Below are 15228 nucleotides of genomic sequence, written 5' to 3' on the forward strand. Positions count from 1 at the left end.
CAGCTTCTGAACAGATTCATAGTTACTTTAAAGCCAACACAGGCAGATTCACCCTGACATTACAGAAGGGAATAAAGAGGTGCATTAACAAGGGAAAACCAATAGAAATAATCTAAACAGATTTTCAAAACCTGTTAAAAAAACAAACAAAAAAACAAAACAGCAAAACCCTAGAGGAAAAATCATCATGTAAAGAAAGGACTGTCTCATAAATAAGGCTTGGATATACCAAAGAATTTAACAGCATTTGTCTACTCAGACATAATAAAATAGTAAATTTAGATAATTTCATACATACTAATAGGAGAAAGACTGTGCAATCAATTTCTAATCTATGATGTTTGCTGGTAAGAGAAGAAAATGTCTCTCTCCAAAGCTCCAACGTCTAAACCTGAATTCAGGGTAAACCCACTGCCTAGCCCAAGGCCACCTCCAGGTCATTCTGGTAGACTAATTGTATGTGCTCATTCTGCCTCATTGGATATCCAAACTTACAGTTTTATCACACCTCCTGAATTACAGCAAATATTCCTGGATCATAAGTCATTGTCACTGTGTGTTCAGCTAATGATCCTAAAACTGGGAGATGTGATAGAGATACCAAAGGAAGCAAGAGAATGGGAAGAAATACTTGGAACTCGGGGAAAGGGCAATGCAGGCAATGGGAACAACAACCAAAGTCCCGAGTGGTTGTCAAGCAAGATTCAGCTACCGTAGAAACAGCAAGCCCTTGTTAGGGTCACAAAGTTTATTATTTACAGTGATAGCAGAAGACAAACCACCAGTAGCCCCATGAGTCCTGTCCCAAGAAAAGACACAAAAAGAGGGGGCATGAGACATGAAAGAGGACACTATAATGCAACAGAAGGGGTGGGGCACCTTGTTGCTGAGATACTAATTCCATGTTGTAGCTAAGCAACTTTGTGGCCTGCAGCTATGCCCTAAAGGGACTCAAAATGGAAAGTCTCATACTTCATCAAAATCTGGAGGCAAGGACAACTGTCTCACGTCTTCTCTGGGAGACAGGGAGGCATACATGAAGTGGCCCATGATAGTTCCTCACATGCCCCAAATCCTTGTGTTCCAGGAAGATCATGGGCCATCATGGCTCAGGTTAGCCTGAACCTAGCCTGGCCTAAATGGATAAACACAAGGTCTTCAGGGTGCCAGCAGAGTTGTTCCACAATAGAAAACAGTTTGGCCATTCTAGGAATAGACAGGAGCTGTCTGTGTACCTGCAGTACAATAAGCCAAGGGCAAGTGGAAACAAAGGTTGGAGAAGCAGTTAGGAATCAAATTATTTCAGGCCTCTTTGGCCATGGTAGGTCATGTGAATTTCACCCCAAATATAATGGATGTCAATGTAGGTTCAGCAGTTGTAATAAATATAGCACTCTGGTAGGGGGTGTCGATAATGGGGGAAGGTGTGCATGTGTGGGGGCAGAGCGGATAATCTCTTTACCTTCCCCTTAATTTTGATGTGAACTTAAAACTGTTCTGAAAAAATAAGTGTTTAGAAACAAAATTATACCCATCAAATAAACATACCATTAAGAAATGACAGAATGATACTATAACAAGATGAACAGAGGAGTAGCATATTGTAGTGTACATTTTCAAAAATTCATCAGCAACTCCAAAGAATGGATTATGAAGAACAAGAATGGTGGCATGAAGGCCAGTGAGGAAGTGACAGGTAAGGGCAAAGAGTGGAGATGGCCTGACATGGACTGATTTGACTTTCTGAAAACAGAACTACAAATACCGACTAATTAAATTTAATTGGGAGGGTATGGAAAAGAGAAAGTGAAGAATCAAAGATGATTTACAAGCAGTTTTCAGAAATTAGGTGAAAAACTTGGGAGAGATTCAAGGTTCCTGATGAGAGAACAGGGATTGGGATCCAGGACACAAATAGGAGTATTTGCCATTGAAAGGAGAAAAGCTGCTACATCCATAAAATGGAAAGGGAAGGAAGGGGAGGGAGACGTAAAGGGGAGAGCAGTTTCATTGTCTCAACGATGTATATAAACTGAAAGTTGGTTGAGGAGGCAAATATTAAAGCTAAGCTAGAACATGAAGAAGTAGTGAGGGGCGCCTGGGTGGCTCAGTCGGCTAAGTGTCTAACTTCGGCTGGTTATGATCTCATGGTTTGTGGGTTTGGAGCCCCGTGTCAGGCTCTGTGCTGACAGCTCAGAGCCTAGAGCCTGCTTCGGATTCTGTGTCTCCCTCTCTCAATGCCTCTCTCCTGCTTGGGCTCTGTCTCTCTCTCTCAGAAATAAACAAACATCAAAAAAAATTTTTTTTAAGTAGTGAAAATTATCTAAATGTTGGAAAAATGAACTTATTACAGGTACACAGTAAAACTGCTAAGCAGTATTGAGAACCCACTTGAGATGTACAAACATGAATGGAAAAACCCGATACTCTCCACAAACGCTGAGCTACTTGGGAACAACAGGTACAAAGGAGACAGATAACCTGGTGTGCTCCTCTGAGTTTTGAAAGACGAATACTATGCAGTCAGGGGCAGAGGGATGGCGAGCATGTGACAGGAGGCAACTCTAAAACCCGAATCTAAACAAAACAAAAGAATCTGAAAACAGGAGACAGGTGGTGCACAATGAAAGAATGAGGTCAAAGTACAGAACTTCAGCAGTGGAGGGGGATAGGAGATAGTGAATGGAGCACAGAATAGTCGAATTTTATGGGAGTTTCAGGAGCTAGTAAGTATCTGGGTGTGGCCACTGAGAAGTATCTGAATGGAGTGGAGAAAAGGGTCACAATTTTAGATTTGTTATCCACAAGGTCCTGGATTCACTGAAATGATTAAAATAAGGGAGAAGAAAACTAAGCCAAGTAAAGTCTTCAATGAATGAGAAGGTTCTTCTGGGAGGTGAGATAATAAGGAAAGGGTGACAGTGATAGAACTTCAAAGAACAGAGAAGTAGCAGTGGCAATATAGCAAAGAGGACACCTGTCTAATCTCCTGCTCCTGAAACACAGGGATAGAAGAATAGTAAAAGCTCCTATTTGAGGTGACAGAGTCCTAAGGAGACACCTATGTCGGTGAGGAAAAGAAGTGACTAGGATATCTGGAAAGAGACCACTGTCAGAGTTGACGGCTCTGAGCTTAGAGAGGTACCATTAGCTCATATCCGTGGAAGTTCCACTTGTTGTTGACAAACTATGGCAAGCTGGAAAAATCCAGCCTATTTTGTGTATGGCCACAACTAAGAATGAGCTTTACCTTTTTAAGGGTAGTGAAACATACACACACACACAGAGATATGCAAAAAGAAACTGCATTTGGGCTGCAACACCTAAAATATTTACTATCTGGGTCTTTACAAAAAAAAAAAAAAAAAAAAAATTCACCATCCCTGGTTTACAAAGAACTGCCAGTGAGTTCTCTTCCAAGGCCATGGACTGCAGAAGCCATCTTGCAAAGACAATCTACTGACCGAAAGGAAGGAGCCTACATAAGGCAGCACAAGTTATCCCTGCAGGAAAAAAACGTGTTCTATAGATAATGATTAGGGATATCACTTAAAAGCAATACTGTAACAACAAATTATCTCTTAGGCTACTTTGGTCCAGCCAGGAGTAACAGGTAATTATTTATAATGATATATAATAAAATTATGAATTATAATTACTATCCTAAATGATAAAGTAAATTCTTCCATTCAACAAATACCTACCTATTCTAGTTCCAACCAGGGTGCTTGTTCTATTTTTTGCTTTGATGGTATAGGGAAAACCAGGAACAAATGTTTAAGGGAGAGCACAATCTGCCATTTTCATAAGTTATTTATCTAACAGAATAGTAAGACTTTTTAAATATCAGACCAGATAAAAGTTTCTCTTCTCTTTAAGATTCAGTTTTGGCAGCTCTTTCTGCCCACAGGTCCTGTCCCTGTGCTTTAATAAAATCACCTTTTTGCATCAAAAAATAATTTAAAAAAAGATTCACTACAAATCAAACCACACTCAGATATCACCTCACACCAGTCAGAGTGGCCAAAATGAACAAATCAGGAGACTATAGATGCCGGAGAGGATGTGGAGAAACAGGAACCCTCTTGCACTGTTGGTGGGAATGCAAATTGGTGCAGCCACTCTGGAAAACAGTGTAGAGGTTCCTCAAAAAATTAAAAATAGACCTACCCTATGACCCAGCAATAGCACTGCTAGGAATTTACCCAAGGGATACAGGAGTACTGACGCATAGGGGCACTTGTACCCCAATGTTTATAGCAGCATTCTCAACAATAGCCAAATTGTGGAAAAAGCCTAAATGTCCATCAACTGATGAATGGATAAAGAAATTGTGGTTTATATACACAATGGAGTACTATGTGCCAATGAGAAAGAATGAAATATGGCCCTTTGTAGCAACATGGATGGAACTGGAGAGCGTGATGCTAAGTGAAATTAGCCATACAGAGAAAGACAGATACCATAGGTTTTCACTCTTATGTGGATCCTGAGAAACTTAACAGAAACCCATGGAGGAGGGGAAGGAAAAAAAAAAAAAAAGAGGTTAGAGTGGGAGAGAGCCAAAGCATAAGAGACTCTTAAAAACTGAGAACTGAGGGTTGATGGGGGGTGGGAGGGAGGGGAGGGTTGGTGATGGGTATTGAGAAGGGCACCTTTTGGGATGAGCACTGGGTGTTGTATGGAAACCAATTTGACAATAAACTTCATATATTGAAAGAAAAAAAAAGATTCAGTGTTTATAGCCATTTTGAAACAAAAATGAACCCCCCCCCCAAAAAAAAGGACACTTTCCAGTGACTAAAGAGACAGGAACTTCTCTAACCATAAAACCATACTCTTACAAAGATTACTAAAGAAAGCAAATCAGCATCAGTTGAAACACTGAAACACTGAAAATGAAATAATTGGAACTTTAAGAAGTGAAATTATGGAAATATATTTTATTTTTAATTGTCAATAGTAAAAAAAGCTGTAATATTTTAAATAAGTTGTTAACAAGATTTAGTTAATGTCTAGTAAACCTCTTATAGCATCCTTTTACATTTATTTTCTTGAAAATACTCAGACACTTGCATTGTATCCCTTAGAAAACAGCCTAAAAGATAACTGCATTTAACAAGTCCTATAAAGAACAACATTCTAACATTCATGTTTTTCATATTTGAAATACTGAGTTATATTATATGTCATTCAGTGTATCACTTAGAAGAATAAATAACACAATCGCAATAACTGATGCTCTGATCTTTGTTTCCACAGATAAAACCTATCAGCCTTCATGCAGGAAATATACAAACAAAAAGAGTTAACCTGCAACCACTTATTTGTTAAAAGATAACAAATTACAGTGTGGGAGACTAACATTACGAAAATAGTCACCATTTTTTTCTTTACCATTAAACTCTGGCTCAAAGATAATAAAAATAATGTACAATCCATCAGTGTGTATTTATCCTATATCACATTTTCCCTATCTTACAAGGAAAGAAAATAGATTTAATTTAAGAGGAAGATTAGTGAAACACTATTACTGAAAGACAATTTTGTTATCACCACTACTCAAGGAGTATGCACGGGACCCTTTCAGAAAACACATTGCTGTACATACCCCACAATCTGAGATTAGGTGATCCAAGGTGAACATGAAAAAAATTAAAACATTTTTTTTTCCTTATTCGGATCACTCCCTATGCCCAGGAAAATCATGTTAAATGGATCTTAGATTGTACTTTTATTTTATTTCACTATATCTATTTTAGCAACTTAATGTAAATGGAAAGTAACACTTATTTTTAAGTGAAAATCATAACACTTTTTGAAACTGCAAATGGGAGTTTCATCATGGAAGATGATAAGCTACATGGCAAATTCTTGTATGTAGACAGTTATTTACCATAATCAGTTCAAATATAACTACGCTTTCCATTTATTTACTTTCAACTGACATAAAGGACAATTAGGCCACTGCAGTCATTTCCTCATCTGAGTCACTGGATTCATCTTTTAGTTCCAATTCCCCTAAATCTTTGTCTACGGTTATAATAGTTTTCTTCTTGCACTTCTTGGGAACTGCATCATTAGCACAAATTTTTCTCATTTTAATGGTTGGCAATTTCTTCAGATCCAAATCCCACTCCCTAAACAAAAGAGAGTACACACAGAGGGTTGCTGGGGTGTGAGATGGGGAAACAGTCAATGTATTTAAAACTCTAAAAGCAGTAGAACAAAGTTTATGAATGTACAGTAGATTCAAATGCACTAGAAACAAACAACATAAATGCATTAGGAAAAAAAAGAGTCCCAAGAACTGAGGTCTGCTTTGTCCATATTTCTTGCATCTTCTCATTAACCTACAATAGCTATAACTGTACACAGATTCCCACATATCCAAAACTTCCAAAATGCAATTCAGGAAAATATTAGGCAGAAGTTAGAAGGAGGCTCTGTTCCATTCTTTTATTCTCCCTAACCTGAATCTTCAGTCTGGCCATATGGTTTCAAGAATCTAAAAGGTAGGAACTAAGACACCTGGGTGGCTCAGTCAGTTGAGTCCGACTTCAGTTCAAGTCATGATCTCACAGCTCAGGAGTTCCAGACCCATGTGGGGCTCTGTGCTGACAGCTCAGAGCCTGGAGCCTGTTTTGGATTCTGTGTCTCCCTCTCACTCTCTGTCCCTCCCCTGCTCACATTTTGTCTCTCTTTCTCTCAAAAATAAATAAAAATGAAAAAATTTTTTAATAAATAAATAAAAAGTAGGACCTAGATCATACCTGGCAAATTTCCAAAATGCAGTCAGAAAAGATTTTTCTTTTCACACATGGTGGTAAATCACAGTAATTTTCAGAAACGAAAAACATGTTATTGTTACACTAGAAAACTCAATCGTTCAACTACCAGACTAACTAGTTCTTGATGACTTAACTTTTTCTCTGGGATCACTTCCCAATAAGCATCCTTTCTGAAAGAACTCTGAGCCATCAAGTCTGTTGCTATTAGGTTATATTTTAAAAAGTATGAACTGGGGAAGAATAGTGAGAACAAGTTCTTTTAGGTATTATATTAAGGTATCTAAATTTTCTTTTAAAAATAAATAAAAGCACCATGTCACTATCATTTCGGTGTAGATCAGGTGTTTCAAAGAAACACAAGTTAGGAAAAGCCTTACTTTGATAAAACAGAAAAAGTTAAAAGAAACCCTTGAGTTTTTTTTTTTTTTTAGCTCATTAGAGCTAACTTCAAAGTTCTAGGTTCATAAGGGAAGAAAGTTTATGTCTCGTGTATTTTACATGCAGCTTCAAGGAGTAATAAAAAGAGACAGACTTACCTAAAAGTTTTCAGATTACCTGCATTTACAATGTCTGGAATCTCTAGGAAAGAAAATAATTTACATCCATTAATCAATGTTCTTTAAATTACAACACTTTACAGTTTCCTTGTTTATTATCTCACACACAAAAGTGACAGCAAAAACATCCAAAGCAAAACAAAATTTCAAAGCACTGCTGTAATGCTATATGAAAAGCAAGTTTTGGAAGTATAAAGGGCTTAGTTTAAGAAGGTGACTTATTCACCAGACGCACTCCCTGACACTGGAAGCAGCACTGTGGCACGCCTGAAACAACACCGGATCTGAGTTTTTGGGCTGACTCAATCACCAATACATGTTGACCTTGGCCACGTCCTGTTAATTAATGGGCTGGCTACATGGTGAACAGACTTTAGAAGGAAAGAGCAGTAGCACAGAGACCAACTGGGAGGCCGTTACAATGGTACAGCTGAAACGATGGTGGCTCGAACTAGGGAGGTGGTGACAGTAGCAGTAAAATTTATCAGACGCAAAATGTTTTTTGCTGAGGATGTGGACGGAGCGTAAAAGTGACTATGCATGGGCTTCCGACCTGAACAACTGATGCCGCTGCCGGAAATACAGATCACGTGGGAGAAGAAAGTTTTGGGAGAAAAGCTGGACTTTGCTTTGGAACAGGTCAGGTCTGAGATGCCTATAAGACATTCAAGTAGAGATTTTAAGAAACCCATCTTTGATAATGCAAATCTGGAGTTCTAGGGACAAGTTAGCACTGACAGATACAAATTTTGAAATTATGGGCACGTAGACAGTATCTCAAACCGAGACAGAATGAAATCCATTAGGAATTGGTATAGACAGATAAAAAGAAGAGGCCCCCAAAATAGAGACCTTGGCCAATATTTAGTTTGTGAAGAGGAGTCAATTTAGGACACTAAAGTCTCGGCCAGTGACCTAGAAAGACAAGTAGGAAAGGGTCTTCTTTACCAAATGAAACGTGTGACAAGAAAATGAAATGATTGATCATATGTATCAAATGATGCAGAAAAGTTGACTGAGAATCAATGCCTAGTATAGCAACTATTTGCCAGTACTGTTAGTTGAGTGGAAACGACAGCTAATTAAAGTGGGTTACAAAGAAAATGGAACATGAGGAAAAATGGAGACTACAAACATAAACAAATTTTATAGTCTGATGGTGACAACTCCATGAAAGGGAGTAGTTGAAGCTCTCCCTCAACTTCCTGTGTCAGGTACTTTGATAAATCAAACTTTATGTAACTTTTAAACAACCTGTGGAAGTAAGTATGCTATTTATTGCAATGTTTAAGCTGAAGAAAACAAAGCCGCAGGAGGGGAGGATTTAAATAACGTGTCCTGTTTAATAGTAAGCTGTAAGGGTTTAAATCAGATCTATCTAGTTCTAAAACTATTTTCTGTTATTTTTTCAGTTAGGAACGCACTTCTTACAGATGATGAAGAGGAACTACCAACTACTTCAGGGTTTCTAGCATTACTATAGTGTAGGTGCCTGACGTTAAGCTTTTGATTGTCTAGACATCCGTATCACAGACACCCTTCTCAAATAAAAGTCTTGCCAACTGTATGACACAGCTACAGCAAAACAACTAGACGAGAAACCAGGCCGCCCCCATCCGTGAAAGTTCCCTTTCAGAAAGCCCTGGTAACCAAACACTTGAGTGACCCCACTTTTCCCTTCTCGCGCCCTCCCACTGCTGTGTTTCTAATTTGGCAATACAGAATGAACCTGTGAAACCCTTGGCACCTCACCTTAGGTCCTAATAAAGGTAGAGCCCCAGGTCCACACTCCCTCTCTCTACCTTTGTCCTCCCTGTATGTCCTGGGTTGTGCTGTGGGCCCTCTAGGACTTGTGAGTAATCTTTTTTTCCCAAAGTCCCCTGATGGTTGTTACTGAGGTGCAACATGCAATCCTAATAAGAACCACAAAACCTGGTACTACCACAACACTGGCTCTGGTTGGGGAAATGCCCATGGGGGCTCATCACAAGTACCAGGCGCCCAGGTGGGTGCTTCAGGCATGTCTAGCAGACAGCACCACTATCAATAGGCTGGGACCAACACAACAGTTATCCACAAGATACTTCCTTTAGGGTCCCATGTTTCAGTGTTATTATTACCAAAATTTAAAAATTTAATTTGCTATTATTTCGTTCATACTATGCTTTTTAAGTAAATCCATGTACCATAAATGCAATCATAACATGGCTAGGAATGGAATGTGAATGAAGGAATGTGTACAGGACCATGGCAAACTTAAGAATATATGATCAAATCTAAAAGGGACAGCTGTTACTCCACTATAGTGGATTATGCTGCCAGGCCATTTGCATTTTTTAAAAAGAAGCCAGAAATCTACATTTTTCATGTGCAATCACCAGGTTTTTTTCTACAATGGCAATTAATAAGTCAATCAAATGCCATCTGCAGGCCATGTTGCCTCTGTGTCATCACCGTTTGTGGGCCTTGCAAGCCTTAAGTACCCTCACTTAAGTGCTTTTCTTCTGAAAATGTTAGTAAACTAGTAACACAGAAATGCCACAATGAATGAATGAATGTTTGATTTTACAGTTTTTCAAGTATGACTACAACCCATAAAGGTTGGTCCTGTAAGAATTACAAAGACGGGGAGGGCACAGCACCCACTCTAAAGGAACACAGATGTAGTTGGAGACGGGCAAGTAATAACTCCACAATAAAGCAAATTAGGTATGTGCCAGAGGGAGAGGAAAGCTTTATTGTCACAGTAGAAAGATACGATGTCACTGTCACAAGTGACAGTTTTGAGAATGTAAGGAAAAAATGAAGTAAAAAATTGATATACTCACAAAAGAAAGGAAATCAGAGGAAGAAATTCAAAACTAAATAAACAGAATTTTTAAAATTAAGCATTTGAAATGAATTACAAATCTGATATGGCTATGTATTTTAGAGAGAAAAAAATAAAATCACAGAAAACACACCAAGACCATATCCTTCATACTGCTGCCGCTCACGCTCCATTGTCTGCTTGATGACTGTCTCCCGGGAACAGTGCCGCCTTCCCTGCCTGTCTTTGATGCTGTTATGTAATTCAATCTGCTCTAGTTCACTGCTGAATCGATTTAAATACCTGAGAAATGAGAAAGCAACCTGAATTACAAGTCTGTACATTTGGCTGACATTACTTCATTTAAAATATAAACCCCAGGCTTCACCCGTCCTTGAAATTTTTGTATTCTCCTGAGTTCCTCGAGTCCTCAGACTTCAGACCTTTCCTGGATAACCCAACCATTTCTGAAATTTCAGCAACCAAATCACTGCCTGCTATTCCAAGTATCTGCTAAACTCCAGATCCTCATATTCAACCACCTCCTGGACATCTCCATTTGGATGTCCCATGGAGGCTTAACACATCAAAAGTGAACTTATGTTCACCCCAGTCCCCCTCATCCCCCACCAAACCTGTTCCATCTCTGGCTCTCTACCTCAGGAAACAGTATAGCCATCCACCCAGTTGGCCAAGTGAACAATGTACGTGTCCTCCTTGATGCTACTCTCTCCCTTTTATGCCACATCTAAGTTTTCACTAAAGAGCGAGACTTTCTACCTTCTTTAATTTCTCCAGTCTTCATTTCTCTTCACCATACTGCTACTAATGATGCAGAGACCACCATCATCTCTTGCCTGGATTGCTTCATGAGCCTCTCAACAGTGTCCTGGCCAAAACCATGCCCCTTCAGGCTATCCATCCTCATTCTCACTACTGTGATATTTCTAAAGTTTAAATATGACCATCTCAGGTGCCTGCTGTAAAAAGCTTCCTGTGGCTCCCAATGTCCTTCGATAAAGTCCAAACTTACAATGATACTTGAGGTCCTTAATTAGCTGTACTTGTCACAATGCCCTCTTTGAACCTGTTAACAAATGTCTGGCAGATCACTACATATGTCACTCTTACCTGTGATTCTCTCTGCCTAAAGGCTCTTCAGCTAACTTACCTCAACCTGCTAACTCTTACTCTTCAGGTGTCAGTTTAGACAATATTTCCATTAGGAAGCCTTTCCTGACCCCCAAGAACTAACTGGGTGGGTTAACTAACACACCCACACTCAGAAAGGTTACAAACCTACTAGAGTAGCTAAGCCAGGGTGTGAATCTTAAAGCCTTTCAGATAACAAAGTCCGTTTACTCCTCTATAAATCCAGAATAGAACTCTGTCTCTTGAAGAACCAGGTTGAACAAGTCCCTCTTTTCTGACCTTTTGCTCATAACATGCCCAGTGTTTACCTTTCAATTAATTCACAAGCATCTTTCTTTGAATATCCTGCTTTTTGGGGATCAAGATGACTTTGAAACCACTGGAGTTTTTCACCTGTAACAACAGGTACCAAGATCATTCAACACCGTAAGTTATCACTTATGCAATGAGTATTCATTATAATTTTCAACATCACTGTGTTTAAAATAGTATCAAAATTTATTTCAATGTTAAATACAAAGGCTTGTGTGGGCTCAAAGCTAATTAAACCAGTCTGTCAGAAATCAGATTGTCACATTTTAATTTGGGGAAGAGACAGGGGTGGAAGAGATGCTTTTCTGTGTATTTCTTGTCCAGTAAGAATGAAAAATTCTTTTTTTAAAAGAATAACAGAACATGAAGTTGTAAGTATTTCAAAAGCAAAGGACAGAACTTTTCTAAAATAATGAAACAAACCTAATTAGATTAATGGTGAAGATGGTCGTTGTTGAACATTTAATAAGCATCAGGCTCTATGTCAAGAGCTTTACAATCCTATGAGGATCAGTACATTATTATCCCTACTCACAGATGAGAATAAGTAACCTGTCCAGGGCCTCAAAGTCAGTAAATATATTAACCATACAAGAGCTGCCAGACACTGTGCAAAAAGTGACCAACATTATCAACGAGCTAACAAACCTCACCCTAAATCTGACGATCAGGGTCATATTCAGTTAGATTTCTCAAAATTACAGATCAAGAAATGACCCTACCCCAGATATGGATGACCTACTTAGAAATACTATTCTATTAACTGAGAAAGCATTGGAGAGAAGTGTTCAAATAAAGCCTAAGGGTCACTATTTTTAAGTCAGGCTAATAAGTAAAAATTTACTGGCAATAAATATGACCAAAAAAAAAAGATTATGACACTGCGATACAGACTGAGGATGCGCGTATCCACATCAGTATCCACATCATTAAATATAAGCTGCTGTTTCCAAAATACTCAGGCCATAATCCTTCCTAATTCTAATCATTAGGGAGTAGAATTAAACTTCTGAGATAGATAGATATAGGTAGGTAAACATAAACCAAATAGTTTCTGAAAAAACTGAGTAGATATTATTAACGCTTTCTAAGAGCTAATGATTGATTTTACTTTGTTGGGTTTTAATTAAATCTGGTAAAAAAAAATTCACTTAGATAAAAATAGTATTTGCCTAGAAGAATCAAAAAAGTAGGCATATAGCAGAATTTCACTATCCTCTAGCCAGAGTGTCAAATAAGTAAATCTACTTACCAATAAGGTTGAGACGCAATGCCTTTTCATTCTTCAATCTTGGGGGAAAAAAGGTGCATAATGTGTTAGAAAATTTCCAAAGCAAGTTTTAAAAATCTGTCAAAAACAAACAAAAAAACTGCCCACAGAACCTTAATTCAAGGATCATTCTTTGATACATATGAAATTAATTCTGATAGTGCAAAAACACTGAACATCATGCTCTTCTTTTAAAACGCTGGAACACAATGTTACTAGAAACTTTTCTTTAGCTCTTCAATGACTAACGACCAAAGGACACCTATAGAACAAATCACCTTTGAAAACACACAAAAAAAGGCTTGATTGGATTACGAATGTTCAGGTGGATAATACTTGTGCACAAAAGAGTAATAATGAATACCTTCTAGAAGATGGAATGCAGGCACCAAGGCTAAAATGCCTTACTGTCACCTTTTAAACTTCAACAAGAATAAAACAGAATGTTTACTTTTCATAATTTGCAAAGAATTATAACAAAGAACTCATCTATTCTCAGAAAACAGTATGGGTAATACGTGATCCCACGATTGTTGGTATTCTAAATACTAATTCATTCAGATGAGACCTTTGGATAGCTAGTTTTTGCCACATTTTGTGCTACCCACCAGAGATACAGCAATGAGCAAAAAACTACTGTCCCTGCCCTAACAAAGCAGACCGGATTTATCCTCCCACTTTAAACAATGAGAAAATTGGAGAAATAAAATGAAGCCTTTTTTCAAAAAAAAAAAAAAAAATTTAAGTACAAGGGCACCTGGGGTGGCTCAGTAGGTTGAGCATCTAATTCTTGATTGCAGCTCAGGTCATGATCTCACAGTACCTGAGTTTGAACACCCATGCCAGGCTCTGTGCTGACAGTGTGGAGCCTGCTTGGGATTCTCTCTCCCTCACTCGTGTGCATGCGCACACAGGCGCTCTCTCTCTCTCTCTCTCTCTCTCTCTCTCTCTCTGCCCCTTCCCAGCTCCAGCTCTCTCTCTGACCCTCCCCCACTCACGTATTCTCTCTCTCTCTCTCAAAATAAATAAATAAACATTAAAAAAACTTTAGGCACAGAACAGATTAAAATATACATAATACAAAAAACTAACAAAGGAAAACAACCCAATACCAAAGAGGGCCAAAGATTTTAACAGATTTTTAATCAAATCAAAGACAAATGACCAACAATCACATAAAAAGATACTTAATATCATCTAGTCATCAATACGTACAAAATTAAATCATACTGGGATACTATTATACAACTACCAGAATGGTTAAAATATTTTTAAAAAACTGATAATACAACATGTGTAAGAGGATATGGAGAGAATGTAACTCTTACACACTGGTGGTGAAAATATAAAATACTATCACTTTGGAAAAAGCAATTTCTTACACACTTAAACGTGATACCTATAATATGACCAGCAGTTCTTATAACTTATTTCATATAAACTTAATTTCTTATATACTTTAACATACGTTCACCACATGACCCAGAAATTCCAGTTCTAGGAACTGAAAGAAAAATGAAAACAAATGCCCAAACACTGTACATGAATGTTCATGGCAGCTTTATTTATAATATCAGAGGCTGGCAAATTTTTTCTTAAATGGCCAGAGAATAACAGGTTAGGCTCTGTGGGCCATGTGGTCAGTTTCTGTCACAACTACTTATTTCTGCCATTTTAGCCTGAAAGCAGCCACAAATAATACAAAAGGAATGGGCACAGCTGTTTTCCAATAAAACTTTTTAATAAAAACAGATCGCTGGACCCGTACTTTGCAGAACCTGATAATAGCCCAGTACTGTAAATAATCCAAATGAACACCAAAAGGTGAATGAATAAACAAACTGCATTTCCAAACAATGGAATACTACTCAGTAATAAAAAAGAAAGACAATATATGAAATTACATGGGAAAATTTGATAAACAATAGCTGGCACAAAAAATTACAATCATTTCATTTATATGAAACAATAGGAAAGACAAATCTCACCCATCAAAATAAAGAGCAAATCAATGGTTCCCCAAGTCTAGGGTACAGGGTGAGGATGGGCTGAGCAATACACAAGGGAATCCTCTGGAAGAATGAAAATGCATATACACTAATCATGGTGATTACACCAATGTACTGTCAAAAACTCAAATCTGTACAATGAAGATATGGCTATTTTACTGAATGTTATTTATACTTCAAAGCTGATTTTAAAAAATAAAGAATACTTCAAGGGCACCTAGTTGACCAGTCAGTTAAGCGTCTCAACTTCGGCTCAGGTCATGATCTTGCAGTTCATGAGTTCAAACCCCACATTGGGCTCTGTGCTGACAGCTTAGAGCCTGGAGCC

The 15228-nt window shown here is 38.1% G+C and overlaps 1 protein-coding gene across 1 annotated transcript in view; it reads right to left on the bottom strand.

The window, feature by feature from the left end:
- Positions 1-4928: 4928 nt before the first annotated feature.
- TMA16 (translation machinery associated 16 homolog) overlaps positions 4929-15228 on the bottom strand; it is a 28779-nt gene continuing 18479 nt past the window's right edge. The window contains exons 4-8 of the mRNA XM_086702949.1: positions 12874-12911; positions 11618-11702; positions 10312-10460; positions 7328-7370; positions 4929-6140 (exon numbers count right to left, since the gene is read on the bottom strand). Of these exons, the coding sequence (XP_086559075.1) occupies positions 5960-6140; positions 7328-7370; positions 10312-10460; positions 11618-11702; positions 12874-12911 (496 nt within the window). The 3' untranslated portion in view covers positions 4929-5959. The remainder of the gene's footprint in view (positions 6141-7327; positions 7371-10311; positions 10461-11617; positions 11703-12873; positions 12912-15228) is intronic.

The sequence above is a fragment of the Puma concolor genome, chromosome B1, assembly GCF_028749965.1.
Source record: "Puma concolor isolate L17-30 chromosome B1, mPumCon1.1.hap2, whole genome shotgun sequence".
Lineage (NCBI taxonomy): Eukaryota > Metazoa > Chordata > Mammalia > Carnivora > Felidae > Puma > Puma concolor.